This window comes from Engystomops pustulosus, unplaced genomic scaffold, assembly GCF_040894005.1.
Source record: "Engystomops pustulosus unplaced genomic scaffold, aEngPut4.maternal MAT_SCAFFOLD_142, whole genome shotgun sequence".
Classification (NCBI taxonomy): domain Eukaryota; kingdom Metazoa; phylum Chordata; class Amphibia; order Anura; family Leptodactylidae; genus Engystomops; species Engystomops pustulosus.
The window spans coordinates 116779-142995 of record NW_027285022.1 but is presented as its reverse complement, the minus strand read 5'-3'; the positions used below and the strand labels follow the sequence as shown (position 1 = coordinate 142995).

Genomic DNA, 26217 nt, shown 5'->3' with positions numbered 1-26217 from the left:
TTGGGATAAAGCGTCTGTAATAACTGGCAAATCCCAGGAAGCTTTTGATATCCCGTATGGTTGACGGGGTAGGCCAGTCATGGACAGCTGCAATCTTCTCTGGATCTGGCTCAATTCCATGAGCGCTCACCACATGTCCCAGGTACTTGACGCTAGGTTGTAGCAGGTGGCACTTGGACGGCTTGACCTTCAACCCATTTTGCGTCAGGATTTGGAAGACTTCAGCCAGATGGTGGAGGTGGTCTTCATAGGTCTTGGAGTAGATGATGATGTCGTCCAAGTATAGCAGGACGGTCTCGAAGTTTCGATGACCCAAACATCTCTCCATCAGCCGTTGAAATGTGCCTGGGGCGTTGCATGTTGTTGAACTCGAACAGGCCCATTGGGGTGGTGAAGGCCGTCTTCTCTCTGTCTTCCAACGCCATGGCCACTTGCCAGTAGCCACTGGTCAGATCCAAGGTAGAGAAGTAGGCAGCTGACCCTAGGGCTGCGAGGGATTCCTCGATTCGAGGCATCGGATAGGCATCCTTGTGGGTGATATTGTTGATCTTTCTATAGTCCCAATCCCCTGATGACGCTGGTTTAGCCGGCGAAACATGTCGGGGGGGCTAGAGTGTGTGTTTTAAGCGCTAAGTGTGTGGTTGTAAATGGGTACGATCACTGCAGAGATTGACTAACACGGAGGAAATCCTGAGTAGATACCTACCTTTCAGACAACACAAAAATACAATTACAACCTCCACTTGCAGTTTTAAAATGTGTGTGAATTTAGTCTAGTTATAGTTTTTATTCCAAAACTATTAAAAGTTAAGTTTTAGGCCTGACCGAGAAGGCACCTCTCTGTCTTAGGACAGAACTGAAAATTAGAGTCTTCCTATAGTCAACACAGAATCGAAGGGTTCCATCCTTCTTTTTCACAAGGACCAGCGGGGCAGCCCATGGGCTGTGACTCTCCCGGATGACATTGGCTGTCTTCATCTCTTGTACCAGCTTTTTCACCTCTTGGTAGCAGGCTGGAGGTATGGGCCGGTATCGCTCTTTGATAGGAGGATGAGAGCCAGTAGGGATGGTATGTTGGATCAGGGTAGTCTGCCCAAAATCCAGTGGGTGTTTGCTGAAGGCCTGGTGCTGCTTCATAACGACATCCAGGACACCTTGTACTTGGTCTGCAGGAGTAAAATCGTCGTCTCCAATATTGAGCTCAAGCCACCAGGATTGCTCGGCAGGCTCACCATCAGCACTTTGCTTCACTTCCAACTGTTGGGAGGCAGACAGAGAGGTTTCCACTAAGTCTTCAGGATGGACGTTGAAGAGAGTGGCTACGGCTTGGTATTTTCTCAGATCTACTGGGGAGTCTCCCACATTTAGTAGTCGAATGGGTGCTTGTCCTCGGGATACAGTGACTAGGCTCCTGGCGGCTAGAATGGGTAGGTCTTCGTCAGCTGGTAGAGGTTCTACTATAGCCTGGTAGTCTTGACCTTGGACGCCCATGCAGGCTCGGCACCATACTAACGTCTCAGTCCCAGGTTGAAGGCGGACAGGTTGTGGATCTTTGATCCGGGCTCTGCAGATTTCTCCATTAGGGCCAGCAAACTTCTGTTGCGCCGCTAGGACCTGCATAGTCTCCTGAATTGCCTTCCGGGAACCGTTGGGCACTGTTGGCAGAGAGTTGTGGAGAGCACTTCAGGGTAGCAGTTGCGGAGGACATTGGTACCCAGTACCAGGGAGAAGTTACCGTCTTCGAGGCACTTGTGTCACCACTATGCCCAGTCTGGTTAACTCAGTGTCTCCAATGGTTAGTGTGGGTTCACAATAGCCACGGATGGGTGCAGTTTTTCCGTTAGTAGCAATAATGTTCAAGTAAGCCTTGGGAGGCTGGGTTAGGGATGCTCCTCTTCGGCATCTCTCGAAGGTAGCACTCCGGAGGGTGGTATCAATTAAGGCCGGTAGGGTCACTCCGTTGATGGTTACATGAACCATGGGGCGAGTCCACACTAACCTGGGCATCCAGTTGGCATCTCGGGGACTTAAAGGTTCTTCCCTTGGGGGTCGTCCCTTAGCTCCAAGGGTTTGTCGTGTAACTGACGACATCCATCCTCTTCATGCCCGTATTTACGGCAGTAGCTGCACCGCTGGCGGGGTTCCTTCTGACTCCAGGTGTTTAAAGACTTCGCCTCCCTTGGGCGCGGTTTGGCCAGGGAGTCACGGGGAATGGTGGACCGTACAGAGTCCTCTGGAGGTTTCTTCTTTATGGAGGAGACGGTCACTTCCAATTGGGTCAACTGATCGAGTATTTTACTCAGAGTGTCCGTCAGATTAGTGACCTGTTCTGCTAGGACAGCAACTTCCGCAGCCGCAGGAGTAGGTGATGTCGACTGCGTTGGATGGCAAGCTAGAGCAGAGTCCTCCATTTCTACGAATTCAGGATCTTTCTACGGTCCAGTAGGCGGTCGGTCCCCTAATATGTCAATGGCAGTTTCCTTAAACTCAAGAAAGGAGGCCTGGGCATGTTTAGAAGAGATGATCTTTAGTTGACACCTTTGATTTCTATCAACAAGTCCATTAATGAATTGTTCTCTCAGGGTTTGGTCAGAGGTTTCAGCCTTTTTGGGACCAAGACGGGTTATGGCCTTCCATGTCTCCTGTAGGGAGAGGGCAAAGTCTCTGAGGCACTCTTGAGGCTTCTGTCTTTTCCCGAAGAATTTCTGCTTCAGCTCTGAGGCAGTACATTTGTCATAGGTGTTGCGCAGCCTATTGAGAATTTGGACCACATTCTGGCGCTGTTCTCGGGGCCAAGACTTGACTTCCCGGAGTTCTTGCAGGGGAGCCGCCAGCTGGGCAAACTTTGGGATAAAGCGTCTGTAATAACTGGCAAATCCCAGGAAGCTTTTGATATCCCATATGGTTGACGGGGTAGGCCAGTCATGGACAGCTGCAATCTTCTCTGGATCTGGCTCAATTCCATGAGCGCTCACCACATGTCCCAGGTACTTGACGCTAGGTTGTAGCAGGTGGCACTTGGACGGCTTGACCTTCAACCCATTTTGGGTCAGGATTTGGAAGACTTCAGCCAGATGGTGGAGGTGGTCTTCATAGGTCTTGGAGTAGATGATGATGTCGTCCAAGTATAGCAGGACGGTCTTGAAGTTTCGATGACCCAAACATCTCTCCATCAGCCGTTGAAATGTGCCTGGGGCATTGCATGTTGTTGAACTCGAACAGGCCCATTGGGGTGGTGAAGGCCGTCTTCTCTCTGTCTTCCAACGCCATGGCCACTTGCCAGTAGCCACTGGTCAGATCCAAGGTCCTTTCAACTGCCCGGTTAGAATGCCCACTTTCTGTTCCTCTGTGAGCGGATACAGGGCGAAGGTAGCTAACAACTTGGCTCTGAATTCAGGGAGAGTGTGCACTTCTCCCTTGTAGTGGGGTAACCAGGGGGCCCCCAGATAGTATGGCATAGTCAGAGGCATAACGGTGGGAGTCCCAGGGACACTGGCTGTAGCAGGGCTGAAGGGACTCTCTGGCGGGCTTAACATGCTTCGGTACCCTGAGGAGTGACCAGGAGACGGGACCTGCTCCAGTCCAGTATCTTCGTCCTGGGCGGACATGACTGGCCTAGCTGAGGGAAGCCTGCAGGGTTACACAATATCCATTGCTATGGGCGATGGCTAGAATGGGACGTGGGCGCCTTAAGACACAGTCACTATTCCCTGAGAGGTGAGCCAATAACCTATCATCGGAAACAATCTCTACCCCCCTTTAAATTCCCCAGTGGTACTCACTCAGGATCAGCCGCGGTGACAGGACAGCTCCGGAGCACAAAGGACTCCGTTCCCGATGTCCGGCAGGCAGCAGGGGCTCGGTGATGCTCAGTGGTGCACTCCTCCAGTCGCAGGACACGTGCGCCAGGACTCCGGATGAGGCGTGCGCTGCGATTAACCCTCTTCGTTGCCGGCCCCACACTCTCCAGCTCCTCCTCTACGGTCCTTCACGCCTCACACGCAGGGGGTGGAGCCTGGTGACGACTCTGGAGTAAGGATTTGGCGGGCTGGAATTCCGTGTTGCGCCACACGCCTCTGAGGTAAATGCTTCAGGCGCGGCGGCGCCGGATGTAGCAGAGCTGACAAAGTTCTTTGCAGGGATTAACTCCCTGATTGCTGGAGCGATGCTTGACAGCGCGTGGCAGCAGTAACAAAGTCAATGTGAAATATAGCACACAATCACTTGGGCCTAAACCCGGATGGCAGCAGGGTTAGGCAGCACAGTAGTTTTTCAATAATGGATAGTCTTTAGTGCCAGAATAAGGCACAGAAGTATATATCCTGTTCGTGACGCCACTTGCAACATCCTCCACTGGGGCCTAGCCTTTTCTTGGGGCCTGGAGACAGCCGGGGCCCGCAGTACCTGAGTGGCTGGCGGTTGCGGCCTAGGCACGCTTGTGTCACGGTGCTTGGTATGGGGAACCGGAGGGCTGTCCTGCAGTCTGGCAGGTCTCCAGCAGGGTGGTGTTGGCAAGAAATGATGAGGGAGAGGCTGCTATAGCGGATCTCCCTGGGGCAACCCTTTGGTGTCTAGAGTATGAGTCTCTGTGTGGTGGACAGGGTGCCCGTGATGGTGACAGCCGTAGTAGCAGGGACCAGACGGAGGCAGACATTGAACAAAAATAACTTACAGTTCTTTATTGGAACCGACAGGAACAGTAGCAACGTGCCTTAACAAAATGGTGGAATGCTGGAGATGTAGTTGTAGGGAGCCACAGGAGTAGATCACCAGCCTGGATGCAAAGGGCAGGCTGGGAGGTAGCTGTGTCCTAGTAGGATGCTTCAGCTTGTCCTGGGTTGCTTCAGATATCACCCTTGAAGGTAGGATGATACTCCTTTTCTCACTGACTAACTCACTCCACTCAGGCATTGAGCTGACCTCTCCTGCTCTGGTCTGTCTTCCTGTCTAACTAGACTAGACTGCTCTATAGAACTTTCCTGACCAGGGGTTTTATTACTCCCACTGGTCAGATGGTGGTTACTCCTCCAATTGCATCCCAGCTTACAGATACAAGATATGAACACATGTGATTGGCTGACACATATTACATCAGGCAGACTCTACCGCTGCAGTGTTCCCCTGTGTTATATAGTGACCTGCTGTGGGGTGGGACGTATTCGCAACAACCCCTCTGCCTTGCATCGGCAGGGGTGTTGCACATGTATAAATGCAGGGCCTGGGACCCCATCACATGTATAAATGTAGGGCCTGGGACCCCATTATGTATATAAATGCAGGGCCTGGGACCCCATTATGTATATAAATGCAGGGCCTGGGACCCCATCATGTATATAATTACAGGACCTGGGACCCCATCATGTATATAATTGCAGGACCTGGGACCCCATCACATGTATAAATGTAGGGCCTGGGACCCCATCATGTGTGTAAATGCAGGGCCTGGGACCCCATCATGTGTATAAATGCAGGGCCTGGGACCCCATCATGTATATAAATGCAGGGCCTGGGACCCCATCATGTATATAAATGTAGGGCCTGGGACCCCATCATGTGTGTAAATGCAGGGCCTGGGACCCCATCATGTGTATAAATGCAGGGCCTGGGACCCCATCATGTGTATAAATGCAGGGCCTGGGACCCCATCATGTGTATAAATGCAGGGCCTGGGACCCCATCATGTATATAAATGCAGGGCCTGGGACCCCATCACATGTATAAATGCAGGGCCTGGGACCCCATCACGTGTATAAATGCAGGGCCTGGGACCCCATCATGTGTATAAATGCAGGGCCTGGGACCCCATCATGTGTATAAATGGAGGGCCTGGGACCCCATCACATGTATAAATGCAGGGCCTGGACCCCATCATGTGTATAAATGCAGGGCCTGGGACCCCATCATGTGTATAAATGCAGGGCCTGGGACCCCATCACGTGTATAAATGCAGGGCCTGGGACCCCATCACGTGTATAAATGCAGGACCTGGGACCCCATCACGTGTATAAATGGAAGGCCTGGGACCCCATAACGTGTATAAATGCAGGGCCTGGGACCCCATCATGTGTATAAATGCAGGACCTGGGACCCCATCACGTGTATAAATGCAGGACCAGGGACCCCATCATGTGTATAAATGCAGGACCTGGGTCCCCATCACGTGTATAAATGCAGGGCCTGGGACCCCATCACGTGTATAGATGGAGGGCCTGGGACCCCATCACGTGTATAAATGCAGGACCTGGGACCCCATCATGTGTATAAATGGAGGGCCTGGGACCCCATGACGTGTATAAATGCAGGGCCTGGGACCCCATCATGTGTATAAATGGAAGGCCTGGGACCCCATAACGTGTATAAATGCAGGGCCTGGGACCCCATCATGTGTATAAATGCAGGACCTGGGACCCCATCACGTGTATAAATGCAGGACCAGGGACCCCATCATGTGTATAAATGCAGGACCTGGGACCCCATCACGTGTATAAATGCAGGGCCTGGGACCCCATCACGTGTATAGATGGAGGGCCTGGGACCCCATCACGTGTATAAATGCAGGACCTGGGACCCCATCATGTGTATAAATGGAGGGCCTGGGACCCCATGACGTGTATAAATGCAGGGCCTGGGACCCCATCACGTGTATAAATGGAGGGCCTGGGACCTCATCATGAGATAGAAATTTCCCATTGTTAATTTAGCATAACAATCAGTGCAATGAGATCTTGTGGTCGTCCTTCCAATGCTCGGCCAAGACTTCTCTCTCCTATCCTTGAAGTCCACCAAATCCCTGTCCAATCCTCCCCTTGTGGTCCCACTTCTAGGTTACGGAACAAGACGGATGAGTATATTCTCGGCTGGGCTTCCGCTCTTGCTTGAGGTCTTCTTCAGCCGATAGTTGTCCACTATTGTCTCGAGATGAGATGTAGATGAGGTTGAAGGTTGGCCATTTCATTATTAGGATCAGAACTGGAGATGGAGAACCTTCCTTAGCGATAAGATCCATATAACTCATGAGATGACCCCGAGACGTTCCCCTCATCCCAGAACCATGCGCCATTTCCATGTGACATCTTCCTCACTCTCTCCGGAGCAGAAGCCTCTCTGTTCCTTCTGATAATGCCCTGTGATCCATTCTCCATGAATCCGTCCAGTGACCCGGAGACTTGCACTGGGTCACCTCCTTACATCTCTTCGAGGCAAAGTCTCAACAAGGACATCATGACCGTAACACACTCCATCACACCCAACGTGACCATTGGCTCCTCCCAAGATCCGGGGAGAGACGTGGACATGAGGAACATTAGGAGGCCGGGTGACCATCTACTGTCTTGTGCCCCTTGGAAGCCATCTTGTTGGCTCTGGTTGCCCCTCTGTGTGTCATGCCACCCTCCGTCCACATATTGTCATCCTTTTTTTTTTGTTTTTTTTGGCATTTAATAACGACCTTTCTCCTTTTCCTGTTGTTTCAGTTAAAGGATCAAGAAAGTTAAGTCTGCCAACAGATCTTAAGACTGATCTTGGTACGGTAGGCGAGAGCCAACACTTTTTAAAGCTTCCTCACTCTCATTTGGCAAACCAACCAGTCCCATGAGATCTCCAGGTCTTCCTTCCAATGCTTGGCTTGGCCGAGGTTTCCCTATCCATGCAGTCCTCCTGTTGGCAGCATCTTCAGCATCTCTGCCTGTGTACATCCCATTCCCCTTGTGGCCGCATTGTGTACATCATCTCGGAGAAGCCAGTGAGATGTCTACATGCTCATTACCATCTCAGTACCGACTATTCCTGTAACCCCCCACCCAATGTCATATGCCAAAACCCATAGTCCTGCTGTATACTTTGTACTGGATCCACACGAATGTTTTACATTGTTTATGCTGTTTGTTCTGTAATGGGGGGGGGGGGATTCCGAGATTATGGCGCAGTCTTCATTCCAGTCTTGGATGTAAGTGGAGAGATCTACCATTAGAGGGACTGACTATGGAGATCAGTGGTCCTCTCTCCACTTCCTGACTCGTTTGTACTTGTTTGTTCTCGTCCTAATGTATGTGACCCCGTAGTGATTGTACAGAACTATGGAATTAATGCTGCTCTATAATAAGAATGTTAATAATGTAAGCTGTGTAACAATTATCAGGCTTCTTTGCTCCTCCCCTATCACATTGACCACTTCCAGGAAGAGAAAGGGGTGCTGGGCCTGAACTCAGTCACAAACCCTATTTATTACCTAATAGCCTCACAAACCGCAGTGGTAATGGACTACTGGTCGACAGTCCCTGCACTGTGCTGAAAACAGAAGTAAGAGGAACAGGCAGATAAATGTACAGACTCAAGACAGTCCTGGTTGGGATTCTAAATCAGGCAGGTTCCGGATCAGGTTGGTGTTCAAGGTTCTACATCAGACAGCACCCAGGCTCAGGTACAGGTTCTACATCAGACAGCACCCAGGCTCAGGTACAGGTTCTACATCAGACAGCACCCAGGCTCAGGTACAGGTTCTACATCAGACAGCACCCAGGCTCAGGTACAGGTTCTACATCAGACAGCACCCAGGCTCAGGTACAGGTTCTACATCAGACAGCACCCAGGCTCAGGTACAGGTTCTACATCAGACAGCACCCAGGCTCAGATACAGGTTCTACATCAGACAGCACCCAGGCTCAGGTACAGGTTCTGGATCAGACAGCACCCAGGCTCAGGTACAGGTTCTGGATCAGGCAGCACCCAGGCTCAGGTACAGGTTCTGGATCAGGCAGGATACAGGCTCAGGTACAGGTTCTGGATCAGACAGCACCCAGGCTCAGGTACAGGTTCTACATCAGACAGCAGCCAGGCTCAGGTGCAGGTTCTACATCAGACAGCACCCAGGCTCAGATACAGGTTCTACATCAGACAGCACCCAGGCTCAGGTACAGGTTCTGGATCAGGCAGCACCCAGGCTCAGGTACAGGTTCTACATCAGACAGCACCCAGGCTCAGGTACAGGTTCTACATCAGACAGCACCCAGGCTCAGATACAGGTTCTACATCAGACAGCACCCAGGCTCAGGTACAGGTTCTACATCAGACAGCACCCAGGCTCAGGTACAGGTTCTACATCAGACAGCACCCAGGCTCAGGTACAGGTTCTGGATCAGACAGCACCCAGGCTCAGGTACAGGTTCTGGATCAGACAGCACCCAAGCTCAGGTACAGGTTCTACATCAGACAGCACCCAGGCTCAGGTACAGGTTCTGGATCAGACAGCACCCAGGCTCAGGTACAGGTTCTACATCAGACAGCACCCAGGCTCAGGTACAGGTTCTGGATCAGACAGCACCCAGGCTCAGGTACAGGTTCTGGATCAGACAGCACCCAAGCTCAGGTACAGGTTCTACATCAGACAGCACCCAGGCTCAGGTACAGGTTCTGGATCAGACAGCACCCAGGCTCAGGTACAGGTTCTACATCAGACAGCACCCAGGCTCAGATACAGGTTCTCCATCAGACAGCACCCAGGCTCAGGTACAGGTTCTGGATCAGACAGCACCCAGGCTCAGATACAGGTTCTACATCAGACAGCACCCAGGCTCAGATACAGGTTCTGGATCAGACAGCACCCAGGCTCAGGTACAGGTTCTACATCAGACAGCACCCAGGCTCAGATACAGGTTCTGGATCAGACAGCACCCAGGCTCAGATACAGGTTCTACATCAGACAGCACCCAGGCTCAGATACAGGTTCTGGATCAGACAGCACCCAGGCTCAGGTACAGGTTCTACATCAGACAGCACCCAGGCTCAGATACAGGTTCTGGATCAGACAGCACCCAGGCTCAGGTACAGGTTCTACATCAGACAGCACCCAGGCTCAGGTACAGGTTCTACATCAGACAGCACCCAGGCTCAGGTACAGGTTCTACATCAGACAGCACCCAGGCTCAGGTACAGGTTCTACATCAGACAGCACCCAGGCTCAGGTACAGGTTCTACATCAGACAGCACCCAGGCTCAGATACAGGTTCTGGATCAGACAGCACCCAGGCTCAGATACAGGTTCTGGATCAGACAGCACCCAGGCTCAGGTACAGGTTCTACATCAGACAGCACCCAGGCTCAGGTACAGGTTCTGGATCAGGCAGCACCCAGGCTCAGGTACAGGTTCTGGATCAGGCAGGATACAGGCTCAGGTACAGGTTCTGGATCAGACAGCACCCAGGCTCAGGTGCAGGTTCTACATCAGACAGCACCCAGGCTCAGATACAGGTTCTCCATCAGACAGCACCCAGGCTCAGATACAGGTTCTCCATCAGACAGCACCCAGGCTCAGGTACAGGTTCTGGATCAGGCAGGATACAGGCTCACGTACAGGTCCGGGATCTGATTGGGGCTCAAGGTTCTGGGTAAGGTAGTATCCAGGCTCAAGTACAGGTTCAGGGTTCCGGGATCAGAGCTGATAGAACAGGACAGGAAGCAGATATGTCAATGGGAGTTAAGCTGCAGTAACTTGATTCAGCCACTGCACAGTGAATGGCGCTGTCTACTATCTTTTCCATTCTCTGTGTATTATCTGTGGGGTCTCAGAGTCGCCCTTCAGGTCCAGGCGGCTGCAGGACGTGTGGGGGGTGACGCTGTGTAGATGAGGGTCTTGAGGTCCGCTGACTGTATACGCTTGCTCTATAGCTCTGCCACATACCGTAGCGCTCGCAGGTCACTGACGCCGCTCTTCTGTCTTGTAGATCACGTGAACGGCCACTGTACCAGTCCCACGTCACAGTCCTGCAGCTCCGGGAAGAGGATCTCCAGCGCCGATGCCACCAAATCCAACCGCAGGGGCCCCGGCAGACCACCTTTCCGAAAAGCCCAGTCTGCTGCGTGTATGGAGATCTCCCTGCCGGTCACTACTGAGGGTGAGGAGCAATGAGCACCCATTGTACACCCTCCGCCCAGGGTCACCAGCCAAAGCCATGCCAGGCAGAGGTGCCATGTGGTACCAAGCCTCCTGAGGTGCTGGCATTACCCCTACTCTGTGTCTAGAGATGGGTGGCATGTCCTGTGCTCTGTGCCTAGAGATGGGTGGCATGACCCCTACTCTGTGCCTAGAGATGGGTGGCATGTCCTGTACTCTGTGCCTAGAGATGGGTGGCATGACCTGTACTCTGTGCCTAGAGATGGGTGGCATTACCCCTAATCTGTGCCTAGAGATGGGTGGCATGTCCTGTACTCTGTGCCTAGAGATGGGTGGCATGTCCTGTACTCTGTGCCTAGAGATGGGTGGCGTGACCCCTACTCTGTGTCTAGAGATGGGTGGCATTACCCCTAATCTGTGCCTAGAAATGGGTGGCATGACCCCTACTCTGTGCCTAGAGATGGGTGGCATGTCCTGTGCTCTGTGCCTAGAGATGGGTGGCATGTCCTGTACTCTGTGCCTAGAGATGGGTGGCATGTCCTGTGCTCTGTGCATAGAGATGGGTGGCATGTCCTGTACTCTGTGCCTAGAGATGGGTGGCATGTCCTGTGCTCTGTGCCTAGAGATGGGTGGCATGACCCCTACTCTGTGCCTAGAGATGGGTGGCATGACCTGTGCTCTGTGCCTAGAGATGGGTGACATGTCCTGTGCTCTGTGCCTAGAGATGGGTGACATGTCCTGTGCTCTGTGCCTAGAGATGGGTGGCATGACCTGTGCTCTGTGCCTAGAGATGGGTGACATGTCCTGTGCTCTGTGCCTAGAGATGGGTGGCATGACCTGTACTCTGTGCCTAGAGATGGGTGGCATGACCTGTACTCTGTGCCTAGAGATGGGTGGCATGACCCCTACTCTGTGCCTAGAGATGGGTGGCATGTCCTGTACTCTGTGCCTAGAGATGGGTGGCATGACCTGTGCTCTGTGCCTAGAGATGGGTGACATGTCCTGTGCTCTGTGCCTAGAGATGGGTGGCATGACCTGTACTTTGTGCCTAGAGATGGGTGGCATGACCCCTACTCTGTGCCTAGAGATGGGTGGCATGTCCTGTACTCTGTGCCTAGAGATGGGTGGCATGTCCTGTACTCTGTGCCTAGAGATGGGTGGCATGACCTGTACTCTGTGCCTAGAGATGGGTGGCATGTCCCGTACTCTGTGCCTAGAGATGGGTGGCATGTCCTGTACTCTGTGCCTAGAGATGGGTGGCATGTCCTGTACTCTGTGCCTTGAGATGGGTGGCATGACCTGTACTCTGTGCCTAGAGATGGGTGGCATGTCCCGTACTCTGTGCCTAGAGATGGGTGGCATGTCCTGTACTCTGTGCCTAGAGATGGGTGGCATGACCTGTGCTCTGTGCCTAGAGATGGGTGGCATGTCCCGTACTCTGTGCCTAGAGATGGGGACATGTCCTGTGCTCTGTGCCTAGAGATGGGTGGCATGTCCTGTGCTCTGTGCCTAGAGATGGGTGACATGTCCTGTGCTCTGTGCCTAGAGATGGGTGGCATGTCCTGTACTCTGTGCCTAGAGATGGGTGGCATGTCCTGTACTCTGTGCCTAGAGATGGGTGGCATGTCCCGTACTCTGTGCCTAGAGATGGGTGGCATGTCCTGTGCTCTGTGCCTAGAGATGGGGACATGTCCTGTGCTCTGTGCCTAGAGATGGGTGGCATGTCCTGTACTCTGTGCCTAGAGATGGGTGGCGTGACCCCTACTCTGTGCCTAGAGATGGGTGGCGTGACCCCTACTCTGTGCCTAGAGATGGGTGGCATGACCTGTACTTTGTGCCTAGAGATGGGTGGCATGACCCCTACTCTGTGCCTAGAGATGGGTGGCATGTCCTGTGCTCTGTGCCTAGAGATGGGTGGCATGACCCCTACTCTGTGCCTAGAGATGGGTGGCATGTCCTGTACTCTGTGCCTAGAGATGGGTGGCATGTCCTGTACTCTGTGCCTAGAGATGGGTGGCATGTCCTGTACTCTGTGCCTAGAGATGGGTGGCATGTCCTGTGCTCTGTGCCTAGAGATGGGTGGCATGTCCTGTGCTCTGTGCCTAGAGATGGGTGGCATGTCCTGTGCTCTGTGCCTAGAGATGGGTGGCATGTCCTGTGCTCTGTGCCTAGCGTTAGATGGGTGGCATGTCCTGTGCTCTGTGCCTAGAGATGAGTGGCATGTCCTGTGCTCTGTGCCTAGAGATGGGTGACATGACCCCTACTCTGTGTCTAGAGATGGGTGGCATGTCCCGTACTCTGTGCCTAGAGATGGGTGGCATGTCCTGTGCTCTGTGCCTAGCGTTAGATGGCATGTCCCTTGTAGTGTCACTAGTTACTCCTCTGGCTCTGTGCACACTGTGCAGTACCTGTTGTCGCCTCTTCTGGATCGAGACCTTCTAATAAGGCAGCGAGCGTTACCACACATCGAGTGTGTACAGAGCCCGAGACAGACAGATCCTGAACCTGCGGCTGGATTTCCCCTTCATTGTATTGGAGGTTCTCTAGTCACAGCTAGAGCTGCAGTCATCACTGTGAGCCCCGACAGCCTCCTGTAATCCACCCTAACCACAACATCAAGACTCTAATCTCATGCCTCATACTCCAGTCACATCCAGAGCTGCAGTCATAATTCTGCCTTATAATGAATCAGACCTGAGGCCTGAGCTTCTTCATCCATCCCAGTGTATGGCGCCCCCTGCCGGCCATGATTATTACCCCTGCTCCCCGGTTCTGGGCTGTCTGTGCGGGTCTTGCTACCACCTAGATTGCCTGCTGTTTGTTGTGCATGTGCCCCCAACCCAAAAGTTTCCCCCACTCCCTTGTAGTGACCCTGCCGTCGACATAGTGACCCTCACATCACCCTCATCGGATGGTCAGGCTCTCATGTCTATTGGTCATTCCCTGCTGTATGGCTCATCCTCGGGGTAACCTCCTCCTCCTAGTGATGAGCCCCCATTACATTGGGGGAGCACTTGGCTATACGGATAAGACCCCCAGAGAATGCCTTACACCCCATTACAGACCCGGGTGGTATCAATGATGTATTGGCAGGCACAAGGAGGGGCAGACACGGACCGTGTACCCCGGGGCAGAGGATAAGTCCTACCAAAGAGTTACCACTAGATGACAAGAGACTGACCCCACGCAGGATAGAAACCCTTCTGTATGGATCTTGGTGGACATTTCTGCCCTCAGGGTAGTCATGTGCATGGTGTAAGACACAGGAGATACTTGACGATGGATGGGAGATGTGTTGGAGAAGTCTGGAGATGAGGCAGATGTGCAGAAGCTGGTGTAGGATGGTATTTGTTGGACTGTATTGTCAAATATGAGGTGGTTGGTGGATACGTCCTGTGGGACTCTTCTGTAGGGATGGTCAGAGGTTGGTGAATACGTCCTGGAGGACTCTTCTGTAGGGATGGTCAGTGGTTGGTGGATACGTCCCGGAGGACTCTCTGTAGGGATGGTCAGAAGTTGGTGGATACGTCTTGTCTGACTCTTCTGTAGATATAGTCAATGGTTGATGGATTCGTCCTGGAGGACTTTTCAGTAGGGATGATCAGTGGTTGGGGGACATGTCCATGAGGACCCTTCCATAGGGATGGTCAGTGGATACATTCTGTAGGACTGTTCGGTAGGGATACTCAGTAAATGGTGGATTCGTCCTGGTGAACTTTTATGTATTGATGGCCAATGGTTGGTCTTTACATCCTGTGGGGATGCTCAGTAGTGGGTCGATACATCCTTTAGGAGTCTTCCGTAGGCATCATCAGAGGTTGATTGTTATGTCCAGGAGGACTCTTTTCTATGGATGGTCAGTGGTAGGTGGATATGTCCTGGAGAACTCTTCTGTAGGGATTGTCAGAGGATGGTGAATATGTCCTAAGGGACTCTTCTGTATTGATGGCCAGTGGTTGGTCAATACATCCTGTAGGACTTTTCTGTAGGGACAGTCAGAGGTTGGTGGATATACTCTGGAGAAGTCTTCTGTAGGGATGGTCAGAGGTTTGTGGATACGTCTTGGAGGACTCTTCTGTAGGGATGGTCAGAGGATTGTGGATATGTCTTGGAGGACTCTTCTGTAGGGATGGACAGAGGATTGTGGATATGTCTTGGAGGACTCTTCTGTAGGGATGGACAGAGGTTAGTGGATACGTCCTGTGGGACTCTTCCGTAAGGATGGTTAGAGGTTGGTGGATACGTCTTGGAGGACTCTTCTGTAGGGATGCTCAGAGGTTGGTGGATACGTCTTGGAGGACTCTTCTGTAGGGATGGTTAGAGGTTGGTGGATACGTCTTGGAGGACTCTTCTGTAGGGATGGTCAGAGGTTTGTAGATACGTCTTGGAGGACTCTTCTGTAGGGATGGTCAGAGATTGGTAGAAACATCTTGGAGGACTCTTCTGTAGGGATGGTCAGAGGTTTGTGGATACGTCTTGGAGGACTCTTCTGTAGGGATGGTCAGAGGTTTGTAGATACGTCTTGGAGGACTCTTCTGTAGGGATGGTCAGAGGTTTGTGGATACGTCTTGGAGGACTCTTCTGTAGGGATGGTCAGTGGTTGGTGGATATGTCTTGGAGGACTCTTCTGTAGGGATGGTCAGAGGTTGGTGGATACGTCTTGGAGGACTCTTCTGTAGGGATGGTCAGAGGTTTGTGGATACGTCTTGGAGGACTCTTCTGTAGGGATGGTCAGAGGTTTGTGGATACGTCTTGGAGGACTCTTCTGTAGGGATGGTCAGAGGATTGTGGATATGTCTTGGATGACTCTTCTGTAGGGATGGACAGAGGATTGTGGATATGTCTTGGAGGACTCTTCTGTAGGGATGGACAGAGGTTAGTGGATACGTCCTGTGGGACTCTTCCGTAAGGATGGTTAGAGGTTGGTGGATACGTCTTGGAGGACTCTTCTGTAGGGATGCTCAGAGGTTGGTGGATACGTCTTGGAGGACTCTTCTGTAGGGATGGTTAGAGGTTTGTGGATACGTCTTGGAGGACTCTTCTGTAGGGTTGGTCCGAGGTTGGTGGATACGTCTTGGAGGACTCTTCTGAAGGGATGGTCAGAGGTTTCTGGATACGTCTTGGGGGACTCTACCGTAAGGATGGTCAGAGGTTTGTGGATACGTCTTGGAGGACTCTTCTGTAGGGATGGTCAGAGGTTGGTGGATACGTCTTGGAAGACTCTTCTGTAGGGATGGTCAGAGGTTTGTAGATACATCTTGGAGGACTCTTCTGTAGGGATGGCCAGAGGTTTGTGGATACGTCTTGGAGGACTCTTCTGTAGGGATGGTCAAAGGTTGGTGGATACGTCTTGGAAGACTCTTCTGTAGGGATGGTCAGAGGTTTGTAGATACGTCTTGGAGGATTCTTCGGTAGGGATGGTCAGAGTTTTGTAGATAAGTCTTGGAAGACTCTTCTGTAGGGATGGTCAGAGGTTTGTAGATACATCTTGGAGGACTCTTCTGAAGGGATGGTCAGAGGTTTGTGGATACGTCTTGGAAGACTCTTCTGAAGGGATGGTCAGAGGTTTGTAGATACGTCTTGGAAGACTCTTCTGAAGGGATGGTCAGAGGTTTGTGGATACATCTTGGAGGACTCTTCTGTAGGGATGGTCAGAGGTTTGTAGATACGTCTTGGAGGACTCTTCTGAAGGGATGGTCAGAGGTTTGTGGATACGTCTTGGAGGACTCTTCTGTAGGGTTGGTCCGAGGTTGGTGGATACGTCTTGGAGGACTCTTCTGAAGGGATGGTCCGAGGTTTGTGGATACGTCTTGGAGGACTCTTCTGTAGGGTTGGTCCGAGGTTGGTGGATACGTCTTGGAGGACTCTTCTGTAGGGATGGTCAGAGGTTGGTGGATACGTCTTGGAGGACTCTTCTGTAGGGTTGGTCCGAGGTTGGTGGATACGTCTTGGAGGACTCTTCTGAAGGGATGGTCCGAGGTTTGTGGATACGCCTTGGAGGACTCTTCTGTAGGGTTGGTCCGAGGTTGGTGGATACGTCTTGGAAGACTCTTCTGTAGGGATGGTCAGAGGTTTGTGGATACGCCTTGGAGGACTCTTCTGTAGGGTTGGTCCGAGGTTGGTGGATACGTCTTGGAAGACTCTTCTGTAGGGTTGGTCCGAGGTTGGTGGATACGTCTTGGAGGACTCTTCTGAAGGGATGGTCAGAGGTTTGTGGATACGTCTTGGAGGACTCTTCTGTAGGGTTGGTCCGAGGTTGGTGGATACGTCCTGGAGGACTCTTCTGTAGGGATGGTCAGACAGATGGATCAGTTGTCAATGAGAAATGGTGATGGCGATGAACCTGGGCTTTTGGTGTAACGTGGGGGATGGGAATATAACAGGTGCCTTGTTTTTGCTCGGCTCTTCTAGCAGTAGGTTACATATCCAGAAGGTCCATGCTCCAGCAGTTACACGGAGTCAGTACATACTCAAATGACGAATACCACTATTCTGCAAACTCCTGGGCAGAGAAAGGTAAGACCCGTGTGTAGCTCTGTGCGTCCTGTGCTAGTTCTGTCTGTGCAGTAGCGTAGTACATGTATCGTACGTAACAACTATAATGCCGCCATATACTGCACACACATGTCCCAAGTGTCACAGCAGGACGATGGGGGCTCATTTATGGTTAGTGTGACCTCCAAGCCTGGACATTCAGGTAGGATCATGGTAGCGGCACCAACATCTAATGACCCGTATAGATGTGCAGAGAGGGTCCACTTCATGGTGCCCCCCATAACTCAGCTCCGTGTATAGAGGTGCAGAGAGGGTCCACTATATTGTGCCCCCCATAGCTCTGCTCCGTGTATGGAGGTGCAGAGAGGGTCCGCTTCATGGTGCGCCCCATAGCTCGGCTCTGTGTATAGAGGTGCAGAGAGGGTCCTCTTCATGGTGCACCCCATAGCTCAGCTCCGTATATGGAGGTGCAGAGAGGGTCCACTTCATGGTGCACCCCATAGCTCAGCTCCGTGTATAGATGTGCAGAGAGGGTCCACTTCATGGTGCACCCCATAGCTCAGCTCCGTGTATGGAGGTGCAGAGAGGGTCCTCTTCATGGTGCACCCCATAGCTCAGCTCCGTGTATGGAGGTGCAGAGAGGGTCCACTTCATGGTGCGCCCCATAGCTCTGCTCCGTGTATGGAGGTGCAGATAGGGTCCACTTCATGGTGCACCCCATAGCTCAGCTCCGTGTATAGATGTGCAGAGAGGGTCCACTTCATGGTGCACCCCATAGCTCAGCTCCGTGTATGGAGGTGCAGAGAGGGTCCTCTTCATGGTGCGCCCCATAGCTCAGCTCCATGTATGGATGTGCAGAGAGGGTCCACTTCATGGTGCACCCCATAGCTCAGCTCCGTGTATGGAGGTGCAGAGAGGGTCCTCTTCATGGTGCGCCCCATAACTCAGCTCCATGTATGGATGTGCAGAGAGGGTCCACTTCATGGTGCACCCCATAACTCAGCTCCGTGTATAGAGGTGCAGAGAGGGTCCACTTCATTGTGCGCCCCATAACTCAGCTCCGTGTATAGAGGTGCAGAGAGGGTCCACTATATTGTGCCCCCCATAGCTCTGCTCCGTGTATGGAGGTGCAGAGAGGGTCCGCTTCATGGTGCGCCCCATAGCTCGGCTCTGTGTATAGAGGTGCAGAGAGGGTCCTCTTCATGGTGCACCCCATAGCTCAGCTCCGTGTATGGAGGTGCAGAGAGGGTCCACTTCATGGTGCGCCCCATAGCTCAGCTCCGTGTATGGAGGTGCAGAGAGGGTCCACTTCATGGTGCACCCCATAGCTCAGCTCCGTGTATAGATGTGCAGAGAGGGTCCACTTCATGGTGCACCCCATAGCTCAGCTCCGTGTATGGAGGTGCAGAGAGGGTCCTCTTCATGGTGCACCCCATAGCTCAGCTCCGTGTATGGAGGTGCAGAGAGGGTCCACTTCATGGTGCGCCCCATAGCTCTGCTCCGTGTATGGAGGTGCAGATAGGGTCCACTTCATGGTGCACCCCATAGCTCAGCTCCGTGTATAGATGTGCAGAGAGGGTCCACTTCATGGTGCACCCCATAGCTCAGCTCCATGTATGGATGTGCAGAGAGGGTCCACTTCATGGTGCACCCCATAGCTCAGCTCCGTGTATAGATGTGCAGAGAGGGTCCACTTCATGGTGCACCCCATAGCTCAGCTCCATGTATGGAGGTGCAGAGAGGGTCCTCTTCATGGTGCACCCCATAGCTCAGCTCCGTGTATGGAGGTGCAGAGAGGGTCCACTTCATGGTGCGCCCCATAGCTCTGCTCCGTGTATGGAGGTGCAGAGAGGATCCACTTCATGGTGCGCCCCATAGCTCAGCTCCGTGTATGGAGGTGCAGAGAGGGTCCTCTTCATGGTGCACCCCATAGGTCAGCTCCGTGTATAGATGTGCAGAGAGGGTCCACTTCATGGTACACCCCATAGCTCAGGTCCGTGTATGGAGGTGCAGAGAGGGTCCTCTTCATGGTGCACCCCATAGCTCAGCTCCGTGTATAGATGTGCAGAGAGGGTCCACTTCATGGTGCACCCCATAGCTCAGCTCCGTGTATGGAAGTGCAGAGAGGGTCCTCTTCATGGTGCACCCCATAGCTCAGCTCCGTGTATGGAGGTGCAGAGAGGGTCCTCTTCATGGTGCACCCCATAGCTCAGCTCCGTGTATGGAGGTGCATAGAGGGTCCACTTCATGGTGCACCCCATAGCTCTGCTCCGTGTATGGAGGTGCAGAGAGGGTCCACTTCATGGTGCACCCCATAGCTCTGCTCCGTGTATGGAGGTGCAGAGAGGGTCCACTTCATGGTGCGCCCCATAGCTCAGCTCCGTGTATGGAGGTGCAGAGAGGGTCCACTTCATGGTGCGCCCCATAGCTCTGCTCCGTGTATGGAGGTGCATAGAGGGTCCACTTCATGGTGCGCCCCATAGCTCAGCTCCGTGTATGGAGGTGCAGAGAGGGTCCTCTTCATGGTGCACCCCATAGGTCAGCTCCGTGTATAGATGTGCAGAGAGGGTCCACTTCATGGTACACCCCATAGCTCAGGTCCGTGTATAGAGGTGAAGAGAGGGTCCTCTACATGGTGCACCCCATAGCTCAGCTCCGTGTATGGAGGTGCAGAGAGGGTCCTCTTCATGGTGCGCCCCATAGCTCAGCTCCGTGTATGGAGGTGCAGAGAGGGTCCTCTTCATGGTGCACCCCATAGCTCAGCTCCGTGTATAGATGTGCAGAGAGGGTCCACTTCATGGTGCACCCCATAGCTCAGCTCCGTGTATGGAGGTGCAGAGAGGGTCCTCTTCATGGTGCACCCCATAGCTCAGCTCCGTGTATGGAGGTGCAGAGAGGGTCCACTTCATGGTGCGCCCCATAGCTCAGCTCCGTGTATAGATGTGCAGAGAGGGTCCACTTCATGGTGCGCCCCATAGCTCAGCTCCGTGTATAGATGTGCAGAGAGGGTCCTCTTCATGGTGCGCCCCATAGCTCAGCTCCGTGTATAGATGTGCAGAGAGGGTCCACTTCATGGTGCGCCCCATAGCTCTGCTCCGTGTATAGATGTGCAGAGAGGGTACACTTCATGGTGCGCCCCATAGCTCTGCTCCGTGTATAGATGTGCAGAGAGGGTACACTTCATGGTGCACCCCATAGCTCAGCTCCGTGTATGGAGGTGCAGGTTATAACACTGAGTGATATCACAGGGGATTCTCCTTGTAGGTTTCTTGTATTTCCAGGATATTCCACAAATCTTTTGCTTTTCCCCCCCTGTAGAAAGTCGGGAAAGCTCATTCAGCCGCTCGCGCAGCTCCAGCGTGTCCAGTATCGACAAGGAGGCCAAAGAGGCCATCACTGCGCTGTACTTCATGGAGACCTTTGCCCGCAAGACTGACCAGGCTCCTTCACCGTGCCTGTGGGTGGGCACCAGCCTGGGCATGGTGCTGATCGTATCCCTGAACGTACCACCCACTGAGGAGCAGAGGCAGAGCGAGCCCGTGCAGGCGTCTCCCAGCGGTAAGTGATGGGTCACGTAGGACATCTCCGTGAGAGGTGAAGCTGGGTCCACATTGATGACCTGTAATGTTGGAGCTAGAGTGTCAAAAACGCAACATGTGACCGCTGCCGCAGGGATTTGATCTGCCGCTGTCTAGTCTGATACATTGTAACAACCCTCAGCTGTGGCGATTAGGTTTGTTTCCAGGGACATGGTTCTGTATTGGTCCATATTTCCCCCCTGCCTGCAGGTACCGTGCTCACCATGAAGGGCGCTGTCCTGACCTTCTCCTGCCTGGATTGTATGGGGTCATTGATTCACCCATCGTATGAAGTCTGGAGGGACCTGAACAGCGGAGAAGACAACGAGAGGACGAGGAAAAGGAAACTGGTGGCTTTCTCCCCGTCCTCCTCGCAGGACACTGGAGACCACCAGTACGCCATCGTCTGCTCAGAGAAGCAAGCCAAAGTGTTCTCACTGCCATCCCAGAGCTGCCTGTACGTGCACAACATCACCGAGACGTCCTTCCTGCTGCGGGCCGACGTGGTCACCATGTGCAACACCGTCCTCCTGGCCTGCTTCTGTGCCAACGGCCACATCATGACCATAAGGTGAGAGCAGACCACCATGACCGAGGCCACCAGCAGTAGCCACAGAGGCGTAAACACTTCTTGTCCTAGGAGAGACCTAAACCTATCTCCATACTTAGAACCATAGAGAACATAGACCTGATGGTTTTGTCGTTGCAGCCTCCCCAGCCTCCGCCCGCTGCTCGATATCAACTACTTACCGCTGACAGATATGAGGATAGCGCGGACCTTCTGCTTCACCCATCATGGACAGGCCCTGTATCTGTGCTCCCCCAGTGAGATCCAGAGGATCACCTACAGCCAGGAGATGTGTGAGAGCCTACAGGTGAGTGCCGCCCCTGGGATCCCGTGTGTGCATGGAGCTGAGGACACAGCCCTTCCCTGCCCCCAGTCTGTGTGACATTGCCTGGGGGACCAGGACCAGGCAATCATAATAGTGGGGGGCAGTATGGTCCCGGAGAGATGGATATGGTCTCTGGTATTAATTTGGCTTTTCATCCCTTTTCTGCTCCTTTTGCTCAGGATATGCTCGCTGACCTCTTCTCGCTGGTGGAGACCCCTGAGGCCCAGAACAGAGGATTCCTGAAGGGACTGTTTGGGGGAAGTGGACAGACGCTGGACCGGGAAGAGCTGTGTACGTGGCCAAGACGAATAAGGGGCCCAACAGTAATCATTAGGCCAAACACGGGGCCCAACAGTAATCATTAGGCCAAACACGGGGCCCAACAGTAATCATGAGGCCAAACACAGGGGCCCAACAGTAATCATGAGGCCAAACACAGGGGCCACCAGTAATCATGAGGCCAAACACAGGGGCCACCAGTAATCATGAGGCCAAACACAGGGGCCACCAGTAATCATGAGGCCAACCATAGACCCCAACAGTAATCATAGGGCCAGTCATAGGGGCCATCAGTAATCCTGAGGACAACAATAGGAGCACATGGTAATGATGAGGTCAGTCTTAGGGGCCAACCATCCCGCTCCCTGCTGGTTCCTTGTCAGGATGTTCCTGCTGATTTTCAGTTACTGGAGCATTGCATTGTGGGAACACAGGCCGTAGCTCCAGTCCTTGTCCATAGCCATCGGAATTGTTAGTGCAGCTCTGGAGTTACTACTCCCATCCTCTGTGCACTGATGATCACTTTCTGTGTCTTAGTTGGACAAGCCACAGCGGGGATCGGCTCCCGCTACCTGGCAGAGCATATCCCGGGGCAGAGGAGCGTGGAAGGGGTTAAAGGGGCGGCCACCGGAGTGGCAGCGGATCTGAGCCGAGCTCGCCAGGCGCTGGATGAGAGAGGGCAGAGGCTCGGAGAGCTGGAGGACAAGACCGAGCGCATGATGACCAGCGCAGAAGCCTTCTCCAAACACGCGCACGAGGTGAGGCCGCCCCACTGTGCTTTACACTGCAGCCCCTACCCCACACCCACTGTGCTTTACACTGCAGCCCCTACCCCACACCCACTGTGCTTTACACTGCAGCCCCCGCCCTGCCCCGCACCCACTGTGCTTTACACTGCAGCCCCCGCCCGTCCCAGGCCTGCCCCACACCCACTGTGCTTTATACTGCAGCCCCCGCCCTGCCCCGCACCCACCCCTACCACACACCCACTGTGCTTTACACTGCAGCCCCCGCCCCTCACCCACTGTGCTTTACACTGCAGCTCCCACCCTGCACCCGCACCCACTGTGCTTTACACTGCAGCCCCCGCCTCGCACCCACTGTGCTCTACACTGCAGCCCCCGCCCTGCCCCGCACCCACCCCTACCACACACCCACTGTGCTTTACACTGCAGCCCCCGCCCCTCACCCACTGTGCTTTACACTGCAGCTCCCACCCTGCACCCGCACCCACTGTGCTTTACACTGCAGCCCCCGTCCCTCACCCACTGTGCTTTACACTGCAGCTCCCACCCTGCACCCGCACCCACTGTGCTTTACACTGCAGCCCCCACCCTGTCGCACACTTTACACTTGAGCCCCTGGTGGCACAGAGCACAGCAGTGTGAGGTCTCATTACACTCTGCTGGCAGATCCCTATAAGGAAGGTTTTCTTGATTATTTCCTGTCTCTTCACAGCTGATGCTGAAATACAGGGATAAGAAGTGGTACCAGTTCTAGGTCCGGTTCTGATCCGGGACCGTCTATCGATGGCTAAACTCCAGCATTCTCCAGCCTTGGTGGGGGCAGCACTGAGCGGACATCTGGGACTGCACCGATACCGTAGTGACCCCTCCCCCTGCGGCAGAGGCGGGGCTCCACGCACTCCTATTCCTAGATCCTCCAGAGGGCATGCCGACTTTTTTTTTTTTAAGTGTTTTCCTAAAACCAAAAAAAAAAATCATTGTCCTGTAAAATCTTGGCTGTACCCCCCCCCCCCCATCCACCCCAAGCCCCCCGCACTCCTGGTGACGACTCTGCGCAGAACACGTACAATCCGAATATGCATGACGAGAGCCGCATGTCGTGGATGGTAGAGGGGGCAGCAGGATGGAGGAGTCCTGGGGGCGGAGTCTTTCCACACCCGCCTCCTTCCCATTGTTTATCTTCCAGCTTTGTCTTTGCTGCACTTAGCCCCGCCCCCGGATGACGGAGATCAGCGGCAACAGCCCAAAGAGATGTACAGATGTATAAAGAGAGAAATTATCCAACCAGACGCTGGGCTGCACCTCCCCCACCCAGACACTTCCCGGGGGGCCGCGCTCGGTGTCACTCGCCCCCAGGTCTATCCATAGATTAGTTCTACAACCTGAAAGCAAAATATTATGTGTTTGAAATTAAAGTGTGATATGACATCCCAATACAGGGGGCTCAGTGTGCCTCATTTAACCCCTCGTCAACCTGGACAGTGGCCACAACCCAGGGAGGATCAACATCTCCTCTCACAGCGGGAAGTACCAGCCTGAGCTCATCCATTATGGAAAGTCTGATCCCGAGACATCATACAGTGAACATGAACACATCTCTTATACTCCAGGTCCTTGTGCTGTGATCACTGCTCTGCACATTCTGGGATTCTCTCCATGAGATACAAGAGGGAGCCACCTGGAGAGGTACAAGAGGTAGTCACCTGGAGAGATACAAGAGGTAGTCACTTGGAGAGGTACAAGAGGTAGTCACCTGGAGAGATACAAGAGGTAGTCACCTGGAGAGGTTCTCACATCACAGGTGCCCTGTCAGGGGTAATAAGGGGGATTTCATGCCCTATAGATGGGGTTGGGATCAGTTGTGCAGGAGTCAGGTGGATACACAGCTGATCGTCCTACTGAATAGATTTGTAGAATTTGTATTATGGCCAGAAAAAAGCAGCTAAGTAACAAAAAAACAGCAGCCGCCATTACTATAAGACATGAAGGTCAGTCCGAAAAATTGGGAAAACATTGAAAGTGTCTCCAAGTGCAAAAACCATCAAGCGCTACAAAAGAAACTGGGTGACATGAGGCCGGGACAATGACCCCCAAACACCTCCAGACAGTGTAAGGGCTATGTGACCAAGAAGGAGAGTGATGGGGGGGCTGCACCAGGTGACCCAACCCCCACAGTCACCAGACCTGACCCAATCCAGATGGTTTGGGGGGGAGCTGGACCGCAGAGTGAAGGCAAAAGGACCAACTAGTGCTGAGCATCTCTGGGATCTCCTCCAAGACTGATGGAGGCTCCCTCTTGTATCTCTCCAGGTGACTACCTCTTGTACCTCTCCAGGTGACTGCCTCTTGTATCTCTCCAGGTGACTACCTCTTGTACCTCTCCAGGTGACTACCTCTTGTATCTCTCCAGGTGACTACCTCTTGTACCTCTCCAGGTGACTACCTCTTGTACCTCTCCAGGTGACTGCCTCTTGTATCTCTCCAGGTGACTACCTCTTGTACCTCTCCAGGTGACTACCTCTTGTATCTCTCCAGGTGACTACCTCTTGTATCTCTCCGGGTGACTACCTCTTGTATCTCATGGAGAGAAGCCCAGACAGTGCAGAGCAGTGATCACAGCACAAGGACCTGGAATATAAGAGATTCTCTGGGGTCTCACACTGTTTGCTCTATAATTGCACATGTGATAAGTCAGAGTTTTGAGGCCTTCAGTGCGAATCTACAATTATTATAGTCAGGAAAATACAGAAAACTGAGTGAGAAGGTGAGTGCAGACTTTTGGTCTGTGATATATATACAGACAGACAGACAGAATGCACTATAGAAAAAAGCACATATGACCGCACATGAAATCAGAATAAACCTAAACTGTTTTAGGTCAATTAGGAACCAAAATGATTTATATTTGCCGATACAATATCAATGAAAAAGACAAAGACCTCAGACTCAGTTGTGGAACTTTCCCGGGCAGCAGCCAATCAAAGCCTGTGAAAACCTCAGAACATTACATTTTAGTTCAAACATAATGGGGGTCATTAACGAAGGGCCCGAATCGCGTTTTTACGTCGGGTTACCAGAATTTTTCCATTTTGCGTCGATTTTCCCTGCATTGCCCCAGGATTTTGGCGCACGCAATCGGATTGTGTTGCATCAGCGCCGGCATGCACACGACGGAAATCGGGGGGCGTGGCCGAATGAAAACCCGACGGATTCGGAGAAACCGCCGCATTTAAAAAAAAAAAGTGTCGCTGGACACACGCTCACCTTTACCCGGCAATGGATCGTGAACTCCAGCGGGCCTCGGCGGGCTTCAGCGCCGCAGTGACACCTGGTGGACG

At 53.0% G+C, this 26217-nt stretch overlaps 1 protein-coding gene across 1 annotated transcript in view; it reads left to right on the top strand.

Moving 5' to 3' along the window:
- The window catches only part of LOC140108517 (syntaxin-binding protein 5-like), a 172691-nt gene extending 148376 nt beyond the window's left edge, over nt 1-24315 (top strand). Inside the window, exons 20-28 of the mRNA XM_072131784.1 lie at nt 7473-7523; nt 10719-10889; nt 17300-17404; nt 20702-20941; nt 21172-21532; nt 21671-21836; nt 22034-22145; nt 22671-22891; nt 23592-24315. Coding sequence (XP_071987885.1) covers nt 7473-7523; nt 10719-10889; nt 17300-17404; nt 20702-20941; nt 21172-21532; nt 21671-21836; nt 22034-22145; nt 22671-22891; nt 23592-23633 — 1469 coding nt within the window. The 3' untranslated portion in view covers nt 23634-24315. The remainder of the gene's footprint in view (nt 1-7472; nt 7524-10718; nt 10890-17299; nt 17405-20701; nt 20942-21171; nt 21533-21670; nt 21837-22033; nt 22146-22670; nt 22892-23591) is intronic.
- Nucleotides 24316-26217: the final 1902 nt, after the last annotated feature.